At 34.2% G+C, this 26,554-nt stretch overlaps 1 protein-coding gene across 2 annotated transcripts in view; it reads right to left on the bottom strand.

Moving 5' to 3' along the window:
• The window catches only part of CCSER1 (coiled-coil serine-rich protein 1), a 1,373,537-nt gene that overhangs the window by 1,216,186 nt on the left and 130,797 nt on the right, over positions 1-26,554 (bottom strand). For both annotated transcript variants that reach the window (XM_011932673.1, XM_011932681.1), the window contains exon 4: positions 434-527. In XM_011932673.1, coding sequence (XP_011788063.1) covers positions 434-527 — 94 coding nt within the window. The remainder of the gene's footprint in view (positions 1-433; positions 528-26,554) is intronic.

Raw genomic sequence — 26,554 nt, 5'->3', positions numbered from 1 at the left:
CAACATTAACCTATATAGGAAGTGGCTAAGATTTGGAACAGTAATTCTTGGATCCACCAAACTTCCATTTGGTTACATAAAATAAATGAAAAGTGAGATTATAATTATTGCTTTCTTCCACAAAACAGAAGAAAATATTAAACTTTTTGTTACATATTTAAATAGAATATTTCCTATTTTGGAAAGATATTTTGTATAGTTTTTCTTATTTATAATTATCTTCCAACTGGATTTATATTTCCATAAAAGACTTTAAAATCATTTAAGGCACCCAAATTAGGTCTCCATGGTACCTAGCATGTTCTTTGCTATAGACTATAAAAAACCGAGGCCTGAAAAGACTGAGGGCAGCCTTAACAGTGTTTAGGCTATCAGTGAAAGTTACTGACCAGGGTAGGAGTTGTATTATATTATTCATCTCTTTAACACCTACCAGAAGGGTGAAGATTCTGTTCCTCTAAAAATTCAAGATCAAGCATTAGATCATCTTCATCCAGTTCACAAGATCCCAAATTATTCAAAACATCCTGAAGAAAAATCAAAACCAACAATTAGAAACCAAAACACTGAGTAAATGAGGAAATACTCGTATGTAGAAGCCATGAAGCAAAAATAAATTCCAAATCAGAATGAAAAGTTTTAACTGAATCTCAGAAATTATTTGACACCTATGGACTTTAAAATTATCAGTTCAATAAAAACTTCCAAGACTTATTCCAAAAATTCTTAACTTTTCCAATTATCTGCACATTCACTTTTTTTCTTTTTAGTGACATGTATGTAACTTATTAAATGGAAGTACATATGGGCAGATATGAAAGATATTAGAAGTAAGGAAATGATTTCTTGTTATGAGAAATACAGGCAAGTGTTTATTTGAATAAAAACTTCTTCAGTGATATTAAAAAGGAATTTGCTCATTGCAAAAACACAAAAAGTATATACAAGTTTTTCAAATAGAAGTCTGTGAAATGAAACTTCAGTTACTTTTTCTAATATTTATATTTCAAATGTAAGTAACATTCTTCCAACACATTTAATGAACTGTTTTTCAAACAAATTTTGTATATTGTGACAACTGTGAAATATTAATTTAGACCATGCTTGGAAGTGAAAATTTGGCCACCATTTTCCAATTATTTGTTTTACATTAGGAATAATGGGCAGGAAAACAATCTATATTAATTAGATTAAAATTAATTATTGACTTGCATTATACCATAATATATCAGAACTGAGATTATGTTTCCTATTTTATTTTCAAGAGAGCAAACAGCAAAATAAACTAGAAGGCTACACTGAGAAGTCTTGAGAAGAGATGGTAATGTTCTGAGGTGCAGAGGGAGGAATTGCTGAGGAAAGAATAAAGTCCTGATTTGTATATTTGTATATATATAAATGAGTGATAAGTATATCAAAAAAAGTAAGAACTTATGTTTAGAGACTAACAATGAAATAACAAATGTACAAAAAAACAGAACATCAAAAACATGAAAAAACCAGCCTAAATACTAAATGGTGCCATGCCAACTCAGGTCACTTTTCAGCTAATGAGAATGTTAGCATAATTTGTAGTTAAAGTAGTTTAAACTAAACTAAAACATCATCATAAACTAAAATATCATTATGGAAAGCTAATGATATTTTCAAATGGACAGTGAACATTTTAGTCCTTGGGATTAAAAGTAAGGACACTGGGACTTTTAAATAAACCACTTCTTCTTTAACAATTCAAATTAAACATTATTAAACTTTAAAAACATGTGTGATCCATGAACAGTGCACATACCATGGTTTGAAAGGTGATCAGCATACCCAAATCTAAGTGCTTCTTTCTCTAAATGAAGGTAATGAATAATTTAAACTATAAATAAAATCACTTGTCTATTGGAAGCTCTGTTCCATACAGTGTCAGCGATAGTCCAGTGAGAATAAGTTACTTACCTATACACATTAAAAAATGAGAAAATATAGGCAGCAAAAGATAAGCTGTCATACTAAAACTGCAAAAGAGAAAATTAAAATAACAACAACAACAACAACAAAACATAATTGAAGTTGTGGAAAAAGAAAAGTTTTAAAAGGGAGATTTTTGTGAAGATACTGATATGAGTGTTTATCAAACACACTATCCAAATGAGAGAATCTTAATCTGGTAGTCAATAATATATTAAATACATTTTATAGTGAAATCATAGTAATTTATCCAATTTCAAATTGGGGTAAATAATTTTACATTTGGATTTTGAATTCATTGAATTTAATTGTGTCCTTCCAAAATTTATTAAAAAACCTAACCCCCAGCACCTTAGAATATGACTCTATTTGGAGACAGAGCCCTGAAAGAGAGAATAAAGGTTAAACAAGCTCATATGGATGGGCACTCCAGTGCGACTGGCATTCTTATAAGAATAGATTAGGACACAGACAGCACACAGAGATAGTGATGGAGACACAGAGATGTGACGAAACACATGAATTCACAGAGGGAAGGAAGATAGGCCATTTGCAAGCCAAAGAGAGAGGCCTCAGGAGAAACCAAACTGGCCATCACCTTGATCTTGGACGTCTAGCTTCCAGAACTGTGAGAAAACAAATTTCTGTTGTTTAAGCCACCAAGTCTATGGTATTTTTTTATGGCAGCCCTGGCAAACCAATACAACCAACAAGACTTAGAAAGCAGTGAAGGACAGAACAAAGGAAATAAATGAATGTCTGGCACATGACTACCATTTTTTATTATACCAAGTGAGGACATCTTAGACATTGTAAACTTCTAGAACAAGGTTTTCACAGCATTCTTCCTTTTTAATTGGAACCACCCTACCCAATCCACCTAGCTATAAAAGGAGCTACCAGATTCTTACACGAGCCAAACTCCTTCTCCTTGGTGAATGGTCCAAGATGGCCATCTTAACCGAACTTGGTGACCAAAGTCCCATCCCAGAAATGAAAAAAAAATTCTCTGTCTGGTGATACATACTGCAAGATGCAAAACACTGTCATCACAGGGGCTATGGATTTCATTGTGTAGTCAAGACCAGTCTAAGCCTACTTCAAAAATTTAAAAATGTCATAGGTAGGTCATCTTGTTCCTGTTTCCTGCAGTTCCTGAGATCCAGAGGCATACATGATGTTTTCAAGGTGGTCGTTCAATCCCTTTTTGAATTCTGACAGTTAATACATTCACCCACAATTTGAAATAAAATTTTAAAATATTTAATTTTTTAACAAGGAAATATTAAAATCTCTGCCACTGCTATTCTAACATTTCATATAGGATGGCAACACCAATAAAGTGAATGAATTAAATTTGGAAAATTCACTACATTGTTCTCATTTTATTCTCCTTTTGCAGGTAACACTTGACACTTGGACTAGCAGGGTTTCATTTGCTACTGGTCTAGATGAATTGCTTCCTAAATCCACTTATTTTAAATTGCCTTCCTTTGATATTGTGCTTACAAAGCAACTTTCTTGTTACTGTAGAGGAGAATCTTTGAAGCTGCTGAAACCTCATAATAAAAGAAGAGTAGATGCAGCAACATGATATGTTACAGAAAATAATCAATGGTGAATTCATAAACCTAAAAACATCTTTTCCAGATCTCTCCCTAAAAGACACCAATAGCAGCAACAGTCCTTTTGCCAGCAGCTAGCACTGATATCGGTCAATCCTAGTGACTGGATACTTGCTGCCTAATATTTATTAATACATAATGTTAATAAAAATCAAGGTCCTTTACTTATCAGAGAAAGGGAAAAGAAGAAAGACATAAAACAGGATGTTTCTGGGACAATCCTTTTGTTGCCGAGAAAACAAAGTTCACCTAAGAAAAAAATTAGTGGCTGTTTTCAAAGGCTAGATAAGGAAAGCTACTTAGATGGCTTCTCCCTAAGTAATCTCTGGCAATATAAGCATGAAGAAAAAGTAAACAGTATGGCTAAACAGAATAATTTGAGACGGTTGAAGGTTAGCTTTTATCCTAGAAAAGAAAAAATTAAGGATATAAAAAGGTACTGCTAATAAAAATATACAAATTGAGTAGAAAATTGTTAATTTATATTGGTTTCATAGTTTATATATGGGTATTTTGTTTTTCTTATTATACGTATGTTTATAAACTGTAGTCATGTATTTCTTTCTCTCTGTAGAGCCAGAGATCTGTAAGTAAATGAGTAGTATCAAAAATAGTTCTGTACTAGGAATAGAAAAAACTGTTTAGCACCAATGGTCATATGTAGGAATCAGGTAAAAAAAGAAATCCAGCAATTAACCAACACTAATGATGATACCCCAAATATAAGAGGGTGCAATTATTCATTTCAGACATTTGATAAATTAGCACAATGTAGAAGTAGAGTGATAACTAAGCAAAAATAGTTTCTCATCTCCTGGTAGATAAAAACACTAGACAGCCCTACATAATAAAGAAATAATAATGAAAGTCCATGAGTTTTTGTTTGTTTGTTTTTGTTTTTTGAGATGGAGTCTTGCTCTGTCGCCCAGGCTGGAGTGCAGGGGTGTGATCTGGCTCACTGCAACTTCTGCCCCCTGGTTTAAGCAATTCTCCTGCTTCAGCCTCCAGAGTACCTGGGATTACAGGTGTGCACAACCATGCCTGGCTAATTTCTTTTTTCTTTTCTTTTTTTTTTTTTTGTATTTTTAGTAGAGATGGGGTTCCACCATGTTGGCTAGGCTGGTCTTGAGCTTCTGACCTCATGATCTGCCCGCTTTGGCCTCCCAAAGTGCTGGGATTACAGGTGTGAAGGTTTTAATAATGTTAACATAGCAGGAACAAGAAAAGTGATAAATAACACAAGCAAATGAGATTTAAAAAGAAAACCATTTTGTGATTTTCTTTTTTGAATTTGCTGTATATTCAGAGAAACTTCAAACCCATGATACCGGCCATAATGTGGGACTTTGCTTTTACAATTAAACTCTACTTGCTATGTGCTCTTATGTCTTTTTTTTTTTTTTTAAGTTAAAGCCCACCTTTTAATTTTGTGTAATATGAGTTATTTCTGGATTCTCTATTTTTCAATTTGTGTACGAATCTACTTTACACCAGTACCATATTGTTTGGGCTACTATAGCCTTGTAAATTGAAGGAAGGTAATGTGATGCCTCCAGATTTGTTCTTTTTGCTTACAATTGCTTTGGCTATTCAGGCTCTTTTTGGTTCCATATGAATTTTAGGATTGTTTTTTCTAATTCTGTGAAAAAATGATGGTGGTATTTTGATAAAAATTGCATTTAATCTGTAGATTGCTTTGGGTAGTATGCTCATTTTCCCAATAATGATTCTTCTAATCCATGAGAATGAGATGTTTTTCCACTTGTTTGTGTTATCTACAATTTGTTTCATCAGTGTTGTGGAGTTCTTCTTGTAGAGATCTTTCACCTCCCTTGTTAAATATATTCTTAGGTATCTGGGAAAAAATATTTCCAAATGACACATCTGAAAAAGGACTAATATAGAGAATTTACAAGGAACTCAAACAAATCAGCAAGAAAAAAAAGAAAAAAAAATCCAATTAAAAAGTGTGCAAACAGGCCGGGCGCGGTGGCTCAAGCCTGTAATCCCAGCACTTTGGGAGGCCGAGACGGGCGGATCACGAGGTCAGAAGATCAAGACCATCCTGGCTAACACGACGAAACCCCGTCTCTACTAAAAAATACAAAAAACTAGCCAGGAGTGGTAGTCCCAGCTACTCGGGAGGCTGAGGCAGGAGAATGGCGTAAACCCGGGAGGCGGAGCTTGCAGTGAGCTGAGATCCGGCCACTGCACTCCTGCCCGGGCGACAGAGCGAGACTCCGTCTCAAAAAAAAAAAAAAAAAAAGTGTGCAAACAACATGAATAGACATTTTTCATATACAAATTGCCAAGAAATACATGAAAAAATGCTCAACATCAGTAACCATCAGGGAAATGCAAATTAAAACTACACTGAGATCATGGGGTCAGGAGATCGACACCATCCTTGCTAGCACAGTGAAACCCCATCTCTACTAAAAAAATACAAAAAACTAGCCAGGAGTGGTGGTGGGTACCTGTAGTCCCAGCTACTCGTGAGTCTGAGGCAGGAGAATGGTATGAACTCGGGAGGCGGAGCTTGCAGTGAGCGAGATGGCACCACCACACTCCAGCCTGGGTGATAGAGCGAGACTCCATCCCCCCAAAAGAAAACTACACTGAGATACCATCTTGCCCCAGTCAGAACGGTCATTACTAAAAAGCCAAAAAAATTAGACATTGACACAGAGATGGTTAAAAACAAAAAAAAGGAACACTTACATACTATTGGTGGGAATGTAAATTAGTACAACCTGTATGAAAAACAGTATGAAAATTTCTCAAAGATCTAAAAGTAGACCTACCATCCCATCCAGCAATCCCACTACTGTGTATCTACACAAAGAAAAATAAGTCATTATGTCAAAAAGACACCTGCACTTATATTTTTATCACAGCACAATTCAAAATTGCAAAGATATGGAATGAATCTAAGTGTCCATTAACAGATGAGTAGATAAAGAAAATGTGGCATATATACCATGGAATACTACTCATACATAAAAAAGAATGAAATAATGTCTTTTGCAACAACATGGATGGAAATGGAGGACACTATCTTAAGTGAAGTAACTCAGGAACAGAAAACCAAATATAGCATACTCTCACTTATAAGTTGGAGCTAAGCTATGGATATGTAGGGCCATACCGAGTGGTATAATAGACACTGGAGACTCAGAAGGAGGAATGGTGCAAGGAGGAGTGAGATTTGAAGAATTATCTATTGGGTACAATGTACACTATTCAGGTGATAGGTACACAAAAAGTTCAGACTTCCTCACTGTACAATTCATCCATGTAACCAAAAACCACCTGCATCCCTAAATCTATTGAAATAAAAATTAAAATGTAAAGTGTGTATAAGCCTGGTCCATTAGTGGGTCACAGAGAAGGCTTGGATGACTGGAATAGACAGGAGAGGCTCCAAGAGAAAGTTAGAGAGCAATACAGGGCCTAGGTCTTGTAATACATTTCAGGCCAGTAAGAAGTTTAGAAATCACCAGAATGTAAGATATTCAGATACTCACGTTAGGAAAATCACCTAGCCCGTTCTGCTAAGAATGCATTGCAAGAAACAAATTTCTACATGGATCCTAACAGCCAGAAAGGCATACATTGTTTTAAGAATAAAAAACAAGGGTTCGGGCCGGGCGCGGTGGCTCAAGCCTGTAATCCCAGCACTTTGGGAGGCCGAGACGGGCGGATCACGAGGTCAGGAGATCGAGACCATCCTGGCTAACACGGTGAAACCCCGTCTCTACTAAAAACTACAAAAAAACTAGCCGGGCGAGGTGGCGGCGCCTGTAGTCCCAGCCACTGGGGAGGCTGAGGCAGGAGAATGGCGTGAACCCGGGAGGCGGAGCTTGCAGTGAGCTGAGATCCGGCCACTGCACTCCAGCCTGGGTGACAGAGCAAGACTCCGTCTCAAAAAAAAAAAAAAAAAAAAAAAAAAAAAAAAAAAAAACAAGGGTTCGAAAAATTAAACAGCTTGGCTGGGCCTGGTAGTTCACACTTAATCCGAGAGTTTGGGGAGGTCAAGGTGGGAGGGATTGTTTGAGCCCAGGAGATTGGGTGCAGCCTGGGCAGGCAACATCGCAAGACCCTGTCTCTACAAAGAAAAAAAAAAAAATTATAAAAGCCAGGCATGGTGGCATGGCACAGGCCTGTAGTCCCAACTACTCAAGAGGTTTCAACAGCAGGATTGATTGAGCCCAGAACTTTGCAGTTACGAAGACCTATTATCATGCCACTGTCCTCAAGCCTGGGCAACAAAACAAAATCACATATTTAAAAAAGAAAAAAAAGGAAGAAAAATTATATAGTTTGCTTAAGGCCATAACACAAGAAAGTGGCCGAACCAAGATTTAAATATATATATTTTTTGGCCTGAAGAATAAAACTTTCTCCACTAAGCTTCTCTTTGTGTGCGTGTGTGGCCTTTGGTAATACTGCAGGTAAACTTTTCAAATACTAAGAGTCATTTCTTTTGAAGGTTGCTAGCATTTTTCTAGATGTTTGAATATACGTGAGTCCGCATAGTTTTGAAAGTGAAGTTTTGATTTCTTTCCTTATGACTTCCCAAACAGGTATGCTCTCATTTTTACTATTTTCTATGGAATTTCAAAGATGTAAACTCACCTATTGGGCTGTGATTCTTTTTGCTGTAAAGTGAGGGTAAAGTTGATGGTATTATTCATGATAATCTGTAATTCATTTTGCCTATCTGTAATTCCTTTTGTATTCAAATGATACTTTGTTTCAAAACTTTTTTTAAGCCTAACCTTCCAGATTTTACTTGACATTTTCTTTGTTTTCCACAGTTACAAATTTAGCCAAATTTCTCTTTTATTTACCCTAACATCAAGGTCTAATATTCTATGACTTTTATAAAGATTCTCTCATTGGCTACGGTCAACATTAATTTCTTCTCATGTGATCTCATATTATTCTTACTTGTATCATTCATTTTAAAAGATGCTATGGTGTATTACTCACACTTTGCAGCTCCCACAACACCTAGAACAGCCTTGAATATATTAATAAATTAATTCAATCAATAACTATTTATTCTGGACTTACTATTTGCTAAGTACTGTGCAAGTAACACATGGTCTTGAAGTGTGCAATTTAATACTTAGTGATAAATTGTTGAATAAGAACACTCTAATACATAAAATATAACTTTTTTACTTAACGACAAATCTGTAGTTTTTAAAATAACTTTGTATTTCATTCATTAAAAGTATCATATTGGTGTCATGTTAGGAAGTAATAGAATTACACTTACTGAATCATTTTTCTATTAATGTACTTTGTATTAAGGTACAGAGAAATACAACCTCACAGGCAGAAGTAGTACACCATAGGCAATTACAGAGTACTTTTGTTTTTCTTGTAAACTAGAACTTCCCATTCATTGGAAAGACTAACTTTATATTCCGTTTTTTGAAAAGAATTATACTTCAATTACTAAAATAAAATCACTGCTACATCATCCCAGAGAAAGAACGACAAACATTTCAGCAATATTAATATACACATGAGTAGTTTGGAAGTACTTTATTATCAAAAGGAATTTCTTTAGTGCTTAAGTACCTACTGATTGGTTAAGGTACAGAGTTCTATTTCCTAGTCTTTGAAGGATTAGTTTAAAACACACAATATTGACATATACTCTATAATAAAACAAACACAGTCAAACATAAATATATTCATAAATATATATGTCAATATTAATTTCATCTAAAATGTAGAGAACAAAAAATATTATTAGGATAAAAAATAATTGCAGCAAATAAGAGTCAAGATAAAATAGAAGTGGTTCATTTCTTTAGTTTGGCATGTTTGCTAACTTAACTATTTGATATAAATATTTTCAAATGAATTTATCCCACTGATTAGATCATCACAAATGTTTTTATTTTATCCAAATCACTCAACAAAATTAGACACAAAATTGAAATATTGCATGCTGTCTAACCATTCACATTAGTTTTTACTGCATCTAACTAGACTTAAAAAATCTAGGTGGATGAAGTACTCCATAATTAATGGAAATCTAGTTCAGTACTAAAAACCCACAGATACAAACCAGTCAATTCAAATTCATTAATATATAAATTAGTGGAATTTAAAAAATGATGATTGAAGGTAAATAAATAATGATGAGTATTAAAAAATAGTAAGTTTGGAGAAACATCAATTAAACAAATTGAATTTTTAAATGTAATTATAGTTGTGTTAAAATTCATATTATTGTAAATCATTTTTTCCTCTGGCAACTTATCAACCCTTCATTCTCATGATTATGGACTAAGATTTATTTTTATGACCATTACTCTGGAATGCATTTATTAAGTGCATTTTCCCCCTCTTTCTTTCTTTTCCTTTATAGCAACAAGATCATTACATTTGTGAAATAAAGTGACCATGATTAATACTGTGTACACCATGGTATTCTATGGAATGAAAATATTAAAAACAAAAACTTCTCGATAAAGTTACATACAAATTTGTTTGCATTTTTAAAATATATACACCCATATGTAATATAAAATAAATACGTATTCAGCCTTTTGTAATTAGGCTTTATACTTTTACAAAGCTGTTGTTTTCACCATTTTCCCATAAAATATACCATTAGTTCTAAAATATTCTGACTGTTCAAATTTGTTTCATAAATCTGAGAAAAATCTTGCATAATTATGAAACTAAAAAGTCTTTACATCCTAAAATGAATAATCCAAAGTAATTCAGGATGTTAAAATGAAGGTCTGCCTGGTCATTCCCTTCTGCCCTAATTATCCTGCATATTAATTATCACAAGGGTGGGTAGTGGGGGACGATCAGTACTGGTTTCCCAGGCTTGCTTTCAGGTCATGGCCACTCTGCCCTCACTAAGCAATCTTTGCTCATAGGAGGCACATGTTTTAGCATTGTTAGTTCCTCTGTTCTTGCTACATTCATTGAAGATTTTGACACTGGCTGGGCGAGTACTCCTGGGTGCCATCACTGTCCAATTCTGGTCCAGGCTAGTGCCTATCTTTGTGCTCCCACATCATTTCCTGCTTACTTCTGATTTAGCACACAGCCCTGAATTGCAGTCAGTTCCTGTTTGTTTCCCTGATTGGACTATAAGCTCTTTGGGAGCAGGGAGAAGAAACACAGTATCTTGAACTTCTTAAATGAATTAACTATTAATTAGATGTCTGTCCCTAAGGAGGTCACTCCATCATAAATGAAACTCTAAATCTCACCTAGAAATTGAAACAAATTGGGAATTATTGTCAATTTAAAGTTTTAAAGGTACGGAAAATGACAACTTTTCTTTGTGTGGCTAGATCCAGATAACAGAAACCTGAAAATAGTTGAAATATTTTTCAGAAAATACAAAGAAGGCAAATTTACTAAGAAAAATAAGAGAATATATAACTTGCATATTTACAAAGTCAAACTATTTAAATGTATTCTGAGTGACAAAAGCAATTTCAGTTGACACTAAATATTGTATCTTTCCGTATATAATGAAAAAGCAAACAATCAAAAATGAAGGTAAAAGTATATGAAGACACCAATAATGATAATATCATATCAAATGCTTTGAACATAGTTAAAAATCATTAATTACTTAATAATTAAGTAACTAAAATGTTACCTTTTAGGATTTATCAAAATGAATACCTGAAGATTTATTTAATTGATATGTATTTTTATAAAGAGAGAGGAATTCATTTTATTGCTTTCTCACTTTAGCCACATCATACATCTGTCCTCTGAAGTATCACTTATTTTTGTTCACCACTCTTCTGACACATTCACAATGCTTATCACAACTACTAGTGTTTTTATTATAATCCTGAGAAGATCTTTAATACGGTTTTGATCTGTGCCCCTGCCCAAATCTCATGTTGAATCGTATTCCCGAATGTTGGAGGTAGGGTCTGATAAGAGGTAATTATATCATGAGGGTGGACTTTCTCATGAATAGTTTAGCACCATCCATCTTGGTACCATCCTCATGAAAGTGAGTGAGAATCCTGAGATCTGGTTGTTTAAAAGAGTGTAGCAATTCCCCCTTCTCTTTCTCCTGCCCCTGCTCTAGCCATATGAGACATCTTGTTCCCCCTTTGCCTTCTGCCATGATTGGAAGCTTCCTGAGGCCTCCCCAGAAGCAGAATCCACTATACTTCCTGTACAGCCTGCAGAACTGTGAGTCAATTAAATCTCTTTTGCTTATAAATTACGCAGTCTCGGGTATTTCTTTATAGCAATGTGAGAACAGACTAATACAATATCCCATTTCTTCTACCATATCATATATATCCCAGTGTCTGTGGAAGTTAAATTGCCCTTTCTTTATTTCACAGATTTCCATCATACCATCTTAACTCTATCATCACCAATCCTGCCTCACTCTACTGGGCTAATGGCTCCTCTATGATATACCATTTTTTCCTTCTCCTATAATCAAAATATTCTATCTTCTATATCACCATTAATCATGTGGGAAAGCATTGCAATCACTGATCCCCAAGCTCCTTGACAAGTGTCTGAAAGTGTGCCTCACATGGTTATCTAACATGAGGAAAAATTTATTTTTGTTGCTTAAACTCAGAGCCTCAACTACATCCTATAGATGGACATTAACCTCCATATTACAGACTCCTTTGGAGTTATGTTAGAGCCATGTGGCCAGGTTTTGACCTTAAAAACATCCCGTATAAATCTTTAATACTATCTTCCCCTGTCCAGATAACTCAGGAAATCCATGCATTAAAATGATGGGAGTACAAAATGGGGGAAGTTTGGCTCTCTGAGTCACAATATAAAAGAGAGCAGTCCTGAAGAGCTGCTGAACTCAACTGAAATTTTGTGTGAGCAAGAAATATATCTGTGTTGCAGTTAAACTACTGAAATTTTTCATGATTTACTTCTTGGCATTATATAGCTCAGTCTATTCTAATAAATTTTCACTCTGTTTTTACTCTTACCTGATATGCTCCCTATTCTAATCTTGTCTTTAAGTTCTGTTATTTCCTGATAATTATGTTTCTCAAAGAGACTACATAGATGTGTGTTCCTGTTCATGTCCATGAACAATGGGACATGTGGCAAGAACTGAGTTACTATATATTTAAATTAGGGGATAAAGTACTATTCTCTGTAGAGAGACATTAACAACATAAACTCATATGGGAGAAGAATTCATGTCTCAATTGTAAAACAATCTAAGGTATCTGCACATTTATAATGTACTATTTTGCTAAAAATAAGAACCTAACAACTATGTCAGAAACCAGGTGCCAATTTATAACACTAAACTATTTCTTGATTTACTTATGCAATTCTCAACTTCAAAATCAAATACATTGTCTTAGGCATATTTGACATATCACAGAGTTGCCAGTTAAATAAGCTTATGTCCTCAATGCTGCTTCAGTCAGATCCAGTCTTAAATTGTAATTTCCAAAAGCCACTAAGGATATAAAGATTAACTTCACAATGCAATTAGAAATCTCCAAACCCACTCTATCATCTGCCAATATAAGTACAGCATAGTGAAAGGACACACAATTTATTATGAAATTCTAATTTTAACTCTGCAACCTAGCCTTGGGTCACTTACCCTCTTAAAGACTTAAGCTCTTTCTCTGTGCAATAGAAACAATCAATTCTGCTTTTCTAGCTCACATTTGTTGTTAAGATAAAATTCTGAGAGAAAACTATAAAGTATTTTACAAATACAGGTCATTAATTATTGTAGTTTCCAAGACAGGTACAGATTTTAGTTCTATCAGAGCTAAAAATAGCTGTCTCATTTACAAGCACTGAGTTTACTGAAGGCAGAGGTCAGTTTAGTGTCAGCAGACCTAGAATTATCTTGAAATTATTAAATTCTAAACAACGCCATAAAAAGCTGAAAAGCATTGTTCAATAAATAATACATGTTCCATAAATACTTGCCAAATGAATAAGGCAATGAATGAATGAATGAATTTGTGCACAGGGAAGAAATAAAAACTAAATGACCAGGAGAATTAGAGATGAAATTTTAAAATGGCAACAGCAAAAGACAAAGACACTATTTCTATAATTTACCCCAGCTTCATAATAAAAACACATTTTTTAAATGAATGACAATTATTTTCTGTGAAAATTTTCCACCCACAGTTAATTTCTCTAATTATCATTTATTTCCAATTATGTTTTGTTAATCTCTATAAAAATGCTCATCTCAGTTATAATCATATCTATTATGAAATATTACATTGAGTTATGTTGGGTTTCCTATACCTTAGTAAAACATAATATTCACGAGATTGCTAATTAATACAATTTTAGTAATATTTACGTCTCCAAAAATAAGGCATGTATTTTTTGGTTATTTTGTTTAATTCAATCTCTTAGATACTATTTCTTCAACAAATTAATAGATTTTGATGTGCTACTTATATTTTCCTTGGAGACCACTGTTCTTTGTATTTACATGTTGCTGGCATAATCTATTTTCCATTAGAATGATTTAGATTCTGCTGCACATATTACACACAATTTATCCAGTACTTCTACCTAATTATACTGCTGTTATGCAGTGTTGATGATTGTTTGATACATGTTCAGATTTTAAATAGAAGGCATTTTATGAAGCCAAATTTCAGTAAAAATGAGACTTTATTACCTAGTCATAAATGTTGGTGGAATAGAATCCCCTCTCTGAAAATTAGCTTTAACAACACATTAATATTATTTTATAACTTCAAACATAATGTGTCTGTGAAGAACGTGTGTGAAGTGTCTGAAATTTTATCCCATCTGTAAGCTATTAGTCTACCATGATTTTGTGTAGGCTAGAAGAAAACACAAAAGCCCTGGTTCAGACACAAATAACTTTTCTAGATCAATAGCAATAACCACAGTGACAGCATTTTTAGGTGCCTGTTCCCTGAGTGCCATTTTCGAAGGTAAACACAAAGAACTAGATGATATTTGCACATGCTCTGGGTTGTGTTATAGGAGACAAGCACTGTATGTGTGGTGCAGGTGAAATGCAAACCTTTGATGACTGGCAGTAACCATACCTGCTGTTCATTCTGTAGGGAGACATTATCTCTACCTTCAAAGTCTGTTCACTGCACAAATATCCTTAAAAATATTATGTGAGTGCCTCTGCTTGCAAGAAGTGAAGTATGAGAGATCCACGGAGAATTGTGTCTGTAATATCAAACTCTCTTCTATAGTGTCTTAACTTTTGGAGAATATTCCCATGACTGCATCACCTGTCAGCCACTCTGATTAATCTGACTGACAGAGGCTGGGACCATATCCATTCAATTTATTCCATAAAGCATTTAATTAAAGCTACACAGAACTGTGAGCAGCAATAAGAGACTGACTTGCAGAACTGATCTCAACCATGTCCCCCAGGGTTCCAGACACAGACAACGGGACAAATCCTACAACCCATCAGGGACCACCTTAAAAAGCCAAATGGCTTTCTTTATTGACCTTTCCACTTGATCTGAGGCATTAATCCAGGTGTACAGAAAGAAGTATTAGAAATCACACAGGCTCAGCTTTGGCAGTAAGGAGAAAGTCTAGGGCAAATCTATCTTCTATATCTACCATGTCCAGTTAATTGAGGCTGAGACTGAATGCTTCAAGAGCCAAAGCTATGTCACTGATTACTTCAGCTGAAGACAAGGAGAAATGTTGTACTACCTTTTCAGATTAGTGAATCCCATTTTAGAGCTAATTGCACATAGGGCATGCAATAATAAAGAAACACTCTTCCAAGAAGATCCCCTGAGTAACCACAGGCAGCCTAATTTTGAAGAGACCTGTGCAGTCATCTGAAGATTATATAATCTACTGGTGACGTTTTCCTTAAACACTTGAAGATCAATTGTGATCACCCTATAATGCATATGACTGTGTTTTCAGAAGAGAGGCAAGTTAATTCCTGACATCTACAGAAAATGTACAGTCCCAGGGCCAGACATAGTGCCCCTAGAACAAGTGATTTTACAACTGCTGTTCCTCCCCGTGTGGAGGACACAAGCTGTCAGTGCCTCCAACATGGTCTCCCAGCTGGCCAGGAAGCCTTACAGTCTCCAGTTAAATTTGAATACTTGAATCTAGTCCTAGTTTTTGGAGGGACTGCCTGAGGGAAATCAGTCCAACTTGTCTTCATGTCCATGCCACCCGTCAAATGGTATTTGTCTGCTCTACAAAATGACTAGAGACAGCTACTGAAATCAGCATGTGGAAGATATCCAGAGGTTTGGCAATGTTTTGCATGGGAGGTGGAAAATCTGGGGCAATTCCAGCTGCATCCAACTGATTTCTCAGTACAATTAAGGGAAATGATTATCAAATCATGGTTAGAGTTATCTGGTGGGGCACAGAGGACCCAGCATTCAGTTAAATTTAAGGATATTTCAGAAGTTCAAGAGAGCCACAGCAGGGTCTTTTGCTCCACGAGGAAGGATCTAGGTGTGGTTCTGAAGAGAAGGATCACAGATGGCCCTTCCTCCTCCGTACCCGTCAGGGTCTAAGTTGTTCTCTCTCTAGGTTCTGCAGTTACTCCCCTTCTACTAACACAAAACTCAAATGTCCCATTCTAGTAGCTATATTTTGCTTTTTATCCAGTGTCCCCAACTCATGCCTAGCTCTGTCATCTGGAAGGAACAGGTGAGAACGGGCAAAGGCATTTTATTAAATCCAACACAGACCCAATGTACTACCCATTTTGGTTCATGTGGACTATTCCAGGAGGACTTAGTGAGCAACATAGTCAATCTAGAAGCATGTCAGTCTATCAAAATAATCCAGATAAACTAGAATTAAGTTTTTAGTCCCAGTTTTGGCGGAGATAATACTCAGAGAGTAGATCAACCAGGCCAAAGTGAGGCTGCCAAACTAAGATCCTTTTCTGATAACAGCTGCACTTCATGACTAATCTTCTTTCTAGGTTTAGGGACCAGGAAGAAGTGAAGGGAGTAGAGTGAGAACTCTTTTTGAGTTGATTATTTAGGAGCCCATTCCAAAGCTAAAAAGCAACAGATACTCGTGGATGGTAGGGAGTGTGGAAGTTTCACTGGATATACTTTAACTATCAGCCCATTAATTACTTTTTTTTTTTGTAATAAAAGAAGCACTAATATCAGACTTAAAAAGTATGAAAATTAAAATATATGACAATGATTACTTGCAAGGTCCATAAATGTATGGCCAAAGTCAGCTGATTGAACTGGGATAGCACTGTAATCTGAAAAAATACCATCAGCAGTGAGGTACTACTAAGTGCCCTGAGAAGAGGCCAATGGTTCAATAATGTCAATGTGCCATGGGTGAGTGTGGGTGGGGGCAATGCTTTGTGTAATTCCTCATCAGTAGTTTTTCCCTGACACGTATGGGACAGGGAAGTATGAGCATATAACACATCAAATTTCTAATATGTATTCAGAATGACAGCAACCAAAACAATACATAGAATTTTCCCAAAGGGCCTCACCACAAGATTATTTTAGATTCCTTGGTCCACTGCAAACCTTGCCCAAATCCCATCAGTTGAATTGATTGTCAAGAAAATTCCCCCTCCCAAAAAAGGAAGCAAATTTGCAACAAGTCCAGCATTGTTTAAGCAGATCTCTTTATGCACACTTTCCAGTATTCTATCTGCTAATAACTTTCCAATTTCTCCTTATTAAAGAGCAACGAAGTGAAGGATAATTTATTGCTTGGTTGACCATTAATGTGCTCAATATGTTTGCTGCCAATTCTTATACACTTTCTTCAAATTCTGTTAATTGACCCACAAGCGTCTCATCGATCCTATTCTAGAAATAAAACATTTTTAATTTTCACATCCTCATAGCCAAAACTGTCAGGAACTATGAAGGGTCTAAGATTTTACCTTACTTGCAAGCTAATAAGTTAACCTGCTACAGTTTCGTGGATGTTGGCAAAAGCCACAAGACTCCTGGGTCAGAAGGAAAAGGACTTTATTAGTCACAACTATAGCAGTATCTAGAGTATCGGCATTTTCTTTGCCAATTCAGTGCCCTAGTTTCTCTAGGGGAATGCAAAGGGGGACATCTGTACACGCTGTGGTTTGCATTACAGGAGAGGAACCATGAGTTATAAACTCAGTCAACTCTCAACAGATATGTGTTGAATGGACAGATGGATGGTTGGATGCTTGAGTAGTAGTGCAACTTTATTAAGTTGAGGTCCTTAACATCTCATACCATGGCTAATGCAACAGTTTGCATTCCAATATTTTACCCTTCGTTCCAAGGGGAGGCACTATATCTTCTACAGCTTTCCTTGTAAAAAATATCCTTGAAAAGACAGTCCATAACAAAAACAGCAAGTTTACTCACAATATATGAAAAAATGCTGGATACCCATGGAGAAATGTCTCCCATCAAAGAACTAGAATGTTCCCAATAAAGTATGCATCCATTGTATGATTTTTTCATACTTTTTAAATATAGACCTAACTACATTTCTTAAAGCCATAGATCACTAAATAAATGACCTAATTAAAATGAAAAATAATGGAGTGACGTTTTTGATAGAAGAGTATTGTTTAACTGTATTTTCAAGGAGTAAAACTGTTTTCAGTTTCATGACTTAATATTTCACTGTGAACTTTATTCCAACCATATTGCAACATATTAAGTTTGGCAAATCTTCAATACTCTCCAGTGCTATATTTTGCACATACTAATCCCACTGCTTCCAATATTTCTGTCAACCAGGGTGATTTTTTAGTCCATAAAGTATTATTTCTAGAAATTCCTCATCATCATGGTGATTATGGGTATTTATGCCCAAATATAACCCTATCATATCACTTAGAGGAATATATATGATAATTTTCACTTTATATATTTCTTGTCACTTTACTACATACCATCCATAAACATACAAGTATACACATATACACTCCCTATTCATCTGTAAACTGAAGGTAAATTGAGGACAAGATATCTGTTTGAGTCCTGTTTTGCTCCAGCATACTACCTAAAAATCAGTCAACTCTCAACAGACACGTGTTGAATGGACAGATGGATGGTTGGATGCTTGAGGAGTAGTGTCACTTAATAAAGTTGAGGTCCTGAACATCTCATACCGTGGCTAATGCAACAGTTTGCATCTCCTTTATTCTTTCATTTCTTTAGTGTGCTCCACATACTAAAGATAAATATCTTTAAGTATCAGATTTATCATCTCATTTTTCTTCTGAAAAAAATCATAATCACTTGTAATAAAATGAGAGATTGATTCCCAGGCTATTTACATGGCATTTCAAAACCCCAAAAGTATAACCCTAATCTAGCTTTTTTTTTTTTTACATTTTTTCAGATGGGGTCTCACTCTGTTGTCCAGGCTGGAGTGCAGTGGCACAATCTCGGCTCACTGCAAACTCCGTCTCCCAGGTTCAAGCGATTCTCCTGCCTCAGCCTCCTGAGTAGCTGGGATTACAGGCGCCTGCCACCAGGCCCGGCTAAATTTTGGATTTTTAGTAGAGATGGGGTTTCACCATGTTGGCCAGCGTGGTCTCAAACTCCTAACCTGAAGTGATCTCCCTGCCTCGGCCTCCCAAAATGCTGGGATTACAAGTGTGAGCGCCCAGCCCCTAATCTAGCTTTTAAAAATGATCTACTAAACATCTCACACCATGCTCCAGTATCACTCAGATATTTCCCCTTCTCTCCTTTACTTACATTATCCTTCTCACAATATTGCTTTCTTCTCCCATTACTCACTATTTCATTGCTACTCAAATTTTAAACTTTCTCTTATTGGTCCATTCAAAGTGAGTTACCATTTTTAAACTTTTATTGTACAAATTATCTAGATTAGACCACAGAGTTATGTGGCCACATAAGCCACAGAATGTTATGTTTTTATTTTAGAGGTCAGCATCGTTTTTGCCAGGAGGAATTGGAGTTCCCTGATAGCAGAAACTAGGTCCCCCAGTCTTTTGTACTCTATGGAGGTATACAGCAATTGAAAAGTACAAGCATATCCACAGAGTTCCAAATGATTTTTGATTAGTAGTTGAACAAATTGTCAACTTTCAGAGACCCATAGGTATGGGTTAATATTTGAACACATTCTTAGACTGATCTTTGTAAATTATTTTCATATTTTCTCTTTTATATACATAGGTTAGTGTACACAGTTTATTCATTAGTGTTCTAAATTAATTACATTCACATTCACATTTTTGAGGCCACCCTCATTTGTTTACAATGGATTGACACAGACAGTCTCCTAGGATAGTTTTTCACAAGGCTCTCATCAAACTATTATTAGCAAGGAAATTCTTATGATCATTTGACCTGTGATATGACCCTGATCCTAACACTCTTTTCGTTTTATGGTGCTATTAACCAAGTCTGTTTGTCCACAATAAAAACAAATTGAACTAAATGATGAATAGGACCTCTTGCAGTTCCAAATGATTCCTAATTATGATGTTGATTATAAAAACAATAGTATTTTTGTTTCCATGGTGCTTTTAAGTTAACCTTTTGCATAACTGTTTTTTTCTTTGACTTATTACTAGTCTTAAGGGAGTTGGTTATTATTTATTTTCATTATGTATAAACTCCCACTCATATTTTGAATAATGATGTTATCTCACAATTTCAAGTTATGTAAAATGTGCAAAATATGTCATATCTTAAGGCATAGCAATATATTTGTAAACAAATTTTATTCAATTATTCAATTATAGATGCTAGTGTAATTATAAAATATAGCATCAAAAGAATTACTTTCTGAAGAATATATTATCTCTATACTTTACAATTTGTGATTTTAAAAAAAGACAAAATAGCAATTATTTTCTGGAAGGATACTGAATTTCTTGAAGCAGAAATATTTTAAGGAGATTTATTGGATTCATTTGCTTCCACTATCTCCCCCAAAAGTAGACATAAACACACAACATATAAACCTATATGCAGCTGTACCTTATATGATGCAATAAAATCAGATTAAAACTAGACAGTTATTTATAGGCAAGGTCTGGGTTTGTTTCCTGTGATAGCTTGTAGCTGCTAATTCATCAAGTTTTGTACCCAGCTAAGAAATGTAGCCTTATGAGCTGCATTAGAAAATCTAAGAATCACTAACTAAAGAAAAATGCTAAGGCATTTAAACCAATGTTAATTCTAAACAAATATGAATCATTCATGGCCAAAATTAAATATTCCACTTTCTGCAACTTTACATGCTTCAAAGGAAAAAGAAAATAAGTAATAAAAATAACAATAAAAAACAGTGTAGGAGCTTTAAATCTGCAGAATCCTTTAGAACCATGGTTTAAAATGCTAGGTGCATGAGGTATAGCTTTTGAATACATTTCATACAAAAAAAAATCTAAAAAGCTTTTATTCTTGAAAGGGCTCATTTAAAATAGGCTTTCTTAAAAGAATGTGTATAATAGGCTGGAAAAGGAAACGCAAACCTTGCAAACCTTATGATGTGATTTTTATAAGCAAGTCTCCCAGAGAAGATATACAAAATAAGCTAAATTATGAATAATGTTTAATTTTACTATTAAAATGGAGAAATGTAGATGAACAAAAGCATATGAAACATGTGAATCCATCTATTTTAAATTCAAGATTACTATATAACCTCTTCTTAACTCTTTCGTAGTTGAATGTGAAAATCCAACCTACTATTTATACTTAATTTTCTAGAAATAAGTGAAAATCAACAAACGTTTTATGGACTCGATATCATACTTACAAGTTCTAGAAAACTACCCTCTTTTTCCTATAATCTTAATTTTAAAACATACTCCTCTATGGGGGAAGATTGACATCTTCACAGAAACTGCAGACATGGAACGCCCAGCATGGAGTTGTGAAGCAAGATGTAGGTGCCCTCCTTGCCAGACAAAGCAGCCAAAATAACCTGGGGTCAATGTGGTGGCAGATGTCAGTGCCAGATGGCACAACACCTAATAACCAACATGTTTCCTTGTATACAGTTTCATTTGTCTTTTTTTGGAAAAGTAAACAAAAACAAAATGAGAATACAAACATTAGTTGTGCTTCTTTGAGTACGGTTTTAAAAATAATTGTTAGGTAAAACTCCTAGGATTAAATAAAACAAAAATTAACACATAAAAGATAATACTAACATATTCTTTGAATTTTATTTTCATCTAATAAACTGAAAAGTTTTCATTATACCAGATAATTGTCAAGTAATATTAAGTTTAAAAGTGTTTCTAAGAAAATGCAACACATTTATCACTTCCCAGTATCTCAAAGAAACAGCAGCAAAATATTTCATAGAGTGCAATATAAGTTAGAACTGGAGGGGCAGGTGGAGGACAAAGCTTTCAGAGCCTTAAGTAATGTTAACAGCTTTTATCTCTAAGATCTATAAGAGCATGTAGTTTTCTCCTGTGATGTCTTAATAGATACATTTATATTAGTATACTCCCAATCAATAAACCAACCTCACATTTCTGGAGTGAACTGTATTTTTGATATGTTGTTGAATTCTATTAGTTAATATTTTCCAAGAAAATAATTACTTCATCTAACCTCTCAAATATACTTGTAAATAAATATATCATGTATTCTAGGGTTCTTTTGTTTTACTCTCAATCTCCCTATATCTTCTTTAATTCTCTTTTTTATATCTTTGTGCTCCCACTTACTTGTTCTTTTTCTTCCCTTTCTTTCCTTTTTCTCTCTTCTTCCTTCTCTTCCTTTTCCTCCTCATCTTTTCTTTCTTCTCCTTCTTTCTTCCTTCTCATCCTCATCTTTGTCCTTCTCCTTTTCCTCCTCCTCTTCTTCCTTCCTGTTTTCCAATTAATTAGCCAGACCAGTGGTTTTACTAAGTAGCTTTTGGCTTTATTTATTAATTCCACAGATATTATTTCCTGATTTTAAAATTTTGCAGCTATAATTTTTAAAATTTATTTCTTTGGCATTCAATTGTTTCATTTTACAGGTTTTCTAATTTCTTTATTTTAGAGCTTAATTAATTTTTATTTTTTTGATTAGTGGAACAAACACTTAAGGATTTGTATTTCTTTCTGACACAGACAGCAATATCCATAAGTTTTGCTTCTAATAATGATCCATACAAATTAAAAATTTTTCATTTTATTTTTGTTTGATCTATATGGGAAAGACTTTTTGGTTGTCATCTAAACTTTTTCAGTATATGTGTGTATCTGTGTGTGTCTCTCTGTGTGTATGTGTATTTATATGATGCTATGGATAAAAATAAAACAGAGATAAGGATGGTGAGGTAGGCAAGTTTCAATTTTATATATGATGATCAGGAATGGCCTAATCGAGAGATGACACTTGAGTAAAGACTTTGTTTTTGTTTTGAGACAGAGTCTCACTCTGTCACCCAGGCTGAAGTGCAGTGGTGCGATCACGGCTCACTTCAGCCTCAAACTCCTGGCTCAAGTGATCCTCCTCCCTCAGCCGCCCCAGGAGCAAAGGCTACAGGTCCACGCCACAATGCTCAGCTATTTTTGTCTTTTGTGGAGACAAGGTCTTGTTACCTTGATGAGGCTGGTCTTGAATCCCTGGCGTCCAGTGATACTCCTGCCTTGGCGTCCAAAAGTATTGGGATTACAAGCATGAGCCACCATGCCAAGCCGCATTCCCTTTTTTTAAGCAAAAACTTACTCATTCATATCATGGTTGACAAAATTTCATTTGTTTTTGGTTTTTCTCATAAGTGCTCATGGGTCCACAAGAGTCACCTTGCCTGAGTTTCTGCCTGTTTAATAGTTTATCTCTATTTGAATGACAACTAGATATTTATAAACTCTCAGATCACACTTCCTGTTCATCAGAACTTCCTATCTGTTAATTTGTTAATTTATAGCATTGGAGTGTTCTCTTGTAGAAGTCTGAGAAAATTCGTAATTTTTTCTGAAGGGCATTTGAGTTTAATGCCTAAAGCTTTAATAATTGTTTATTATTGAATTTCAGAACTTAACAGGCAAGGCCTGTTAAATATTTTGCATCAAATTTCCTAAAATATTGTAAAACCCTTTTAATTCATATATATTTTTTTCTTTTTTTCAGTGATTTTCTGATTTTCTATGTTAGTAAATAGTTGAGGATCATTTTCTGCTCAAATGTGTTAACCTCTTTATTTCAAGGACCCCAAGCATGCTCATTTTGAAAACTTCGTCCATCTAGTTTGTCCTTTAATTGCTGATACTTCCCTCTGCATTCAATTGGACTGTTTTCTGGAAACTTTCACCTCTGGCACCAACTCCGTTTTTAGTCATAATTTTCATGTTTATTACTGTATTTAATTACTTATTCTTGCAAAGATCTTTCTGTTTCTCTTTTTTTTCCTCATTTTATAGTCTTAGCTCTACAAATTCTGCTTTCTTTTGTGGATATATTCTTTTGTCTTTGTGGCCTGATTTCTAAATTCTGTCTTCCTTTACATATTTTTAAGTTATTTTTTTCTTTAAGTTTGTCTAAAGACAAAATATGGTTAGCTAAAAAACAAGCATTATTTGTCAAGAACTGTTTTCCCTATGATACCACTACTAATTACATAAAAATTCCAGAGGAAAATATTACTATTATTATTTCATGTTACCTCATATTATGTATGAGGACACTAAACACAGAAACATTAAGTTATTGTACAAGATCACAAGGGATCCAGCAGTAAACTCCATCAGTGTGCTTTATAAAGTCTTCATCTCACTCACTACCCTAAAATGCATGGCACTTTTCGTGGCGAATTTTCTTCTGTTTGTAGTTGTTGTTTTCCAGAACAGAATATTTGTCATTGCTTCCAGAATGCATTTTTAAATGTTTGTTCCACTATTTGTTACTTTCTCTTGTCTTTTTGCTTTAGTAGTGTTAGTTATCACAATTCTACATTTTATATCTCATTCTTTGGTTTCATTAATGCTGACAATTCTTTCAACACCCTGTAATCATTCCAACAGAGCGCATGTGAATTTTCATAGGCTTTCCACAATGATTGCTTATCTACTCCCATGTGCTTCATGTTAAAGACATGGTATTGAATGCAAACAGGTTAAAACTCTTTTGTTTGTTTTGATTGTGTTAAGTTATATATACCTTTTATTAAATTTTGTACTAAGGGAATTCTGTGTTCTTTCTTTATTTGGCCATCACAAAAGACTCCTACTCTACACATGGTTTCTAAGGATATCCACTTACTTGTTTAGTTAGTTCAACTATTACATACAAAATGAATGACATCTCCTGAATTATGTCACTTAAATCTAGTTTTCACTGGGTACAATAAAAACCCAAATAACTAAACTCTTACCTTAAATGTTGTGTTTAAAATATACAATGTGTTTCAGAGGTTGGAGGTGGGGAGAATGAGATGATGGTCAAAGGGTACAAAATCTCAGAAATGTGGATTTTTTTTCTTTTTTGAGGTCTATTGCACAGCCTGGTTAATACAGTTAATAATAGAGTATTGTGCATTTCAAAATTTAAATTACAAATGTTCTCACCATAAGAAATGTTAAGTATTTGAGGTGATGGATATATTAACTGGCTTAACTATTTCACCTTGTATAAATAAATTATAACATCACTTTGTACCCCATAAATTTATACACTTATAAATTGTTAACTTACAATTTAAAAAGTTAAACCCAGTTCTCTGTTAAAAGAAAAAGAGAAAAAACACGCACAATGATACTGATTCCAAAGTTATTAAGATACTAACATCTTTGTCTTCAGCTGTTATAAATGAAACTGAATAGAAAGTAGTATTTGCTAAGAAATTTATTTGGAAATATAATTATAATTTTATAAATGCAATGACTAATCAGAATAACATGAACATAATTTTATGATAGATACGCTATTGCTATTATTTTAAATCTTACTGTTACCATGGCTACGGATACTGAACAGCTTTACTGGTAACCAAGGTTTCAATCATACTTTGATTACCTTTTATAGAAACATTGAGTTTCATGACTTTTTTTGGCATTGAAATGTAATTTTTGGCTATGGATACTAAGAAAAAAAATCAGACAAAAATGCTGTAGTATGCAAGAAACTGTTATTCTGTATACTATTAGTTTTACAATAATATGCTAGAAGGAAAGCTAAAACAAAGATGATCTCACATGTATAATTGATAGCAAGGTCTTTGCCCATTGCAAAAACAAATGTTTGCTCACTTATCAATTATGATTATCAAGCAGGAATATTTAAACATGTATTTACTTTAAACATGGTTTAAAAGATAAAATCACCTTCCTTCTCTTAACTCAGTCAGACTTTATATACAGTTCAATAGTTGCTTATATATTTATGGTTTTCTGATTCTTCAAGTATTCCAAAATAGTAAGTATTCAAAGGATTGTCCTGTCCAATAATCCTTTGCATATCCTGTTTTTACCTATTAATTTTGAGCATCGGATCCTACAAAGCAATGAATTAACTGACTGGTACACATGAACTTTAAAATCATCCTATGTACACACAATTGTTTAAAAATTATCATGAATTCCTTAAATTATGATCTTTAAAGTCTGTATATTTTGATTAGTTCAAGTAGAAATTGAGAAGGAAATAGAAGGAACATATTAGAAATGTATGTATATATGTGTGTATATGTATATATGCACATATATTTATATACATACATAAATATAGTATTAGAATACACACACACATCAACATGAATTGGGACAGCCAAATGGGATGTTATAAAAATATAAAATTTATGTTGCTCATTGAATTCTGTATTAACCTTATATATTATGCTTTAAATTTTTCATATTAAACACAACTGAGACTGTGGAAATCTTCTATGAATACTAGCTGTAGGCTAAAGTGCACACTAAACTTCAAACTCAAAAATAATTTCCTTTTATCTTTTTCCCCTCAAAAATACATGCAATACTAACAATTTCACTGATTACAATATCAATTAAAAAT

Source organism: Colobus angolensis, unplaced genomic scaffold, assembly GCF_000951035.1.
Source record: "Colobus angolensis palliatus isolate OR3802 unplaced genomic scaffold, Cang.pa_1.0 Scaffold123, whole genome shotgun sequence".
Classification (NCBI taxonomy): Eukaryota; Metazoa; Chordata; class Mammalia; order Primates; family Cercopithecidae; genus Colobus; species Colobus angolensis.
This window is presented reverse-complemented; position numbering and strand designations above follow the sequence as displayed.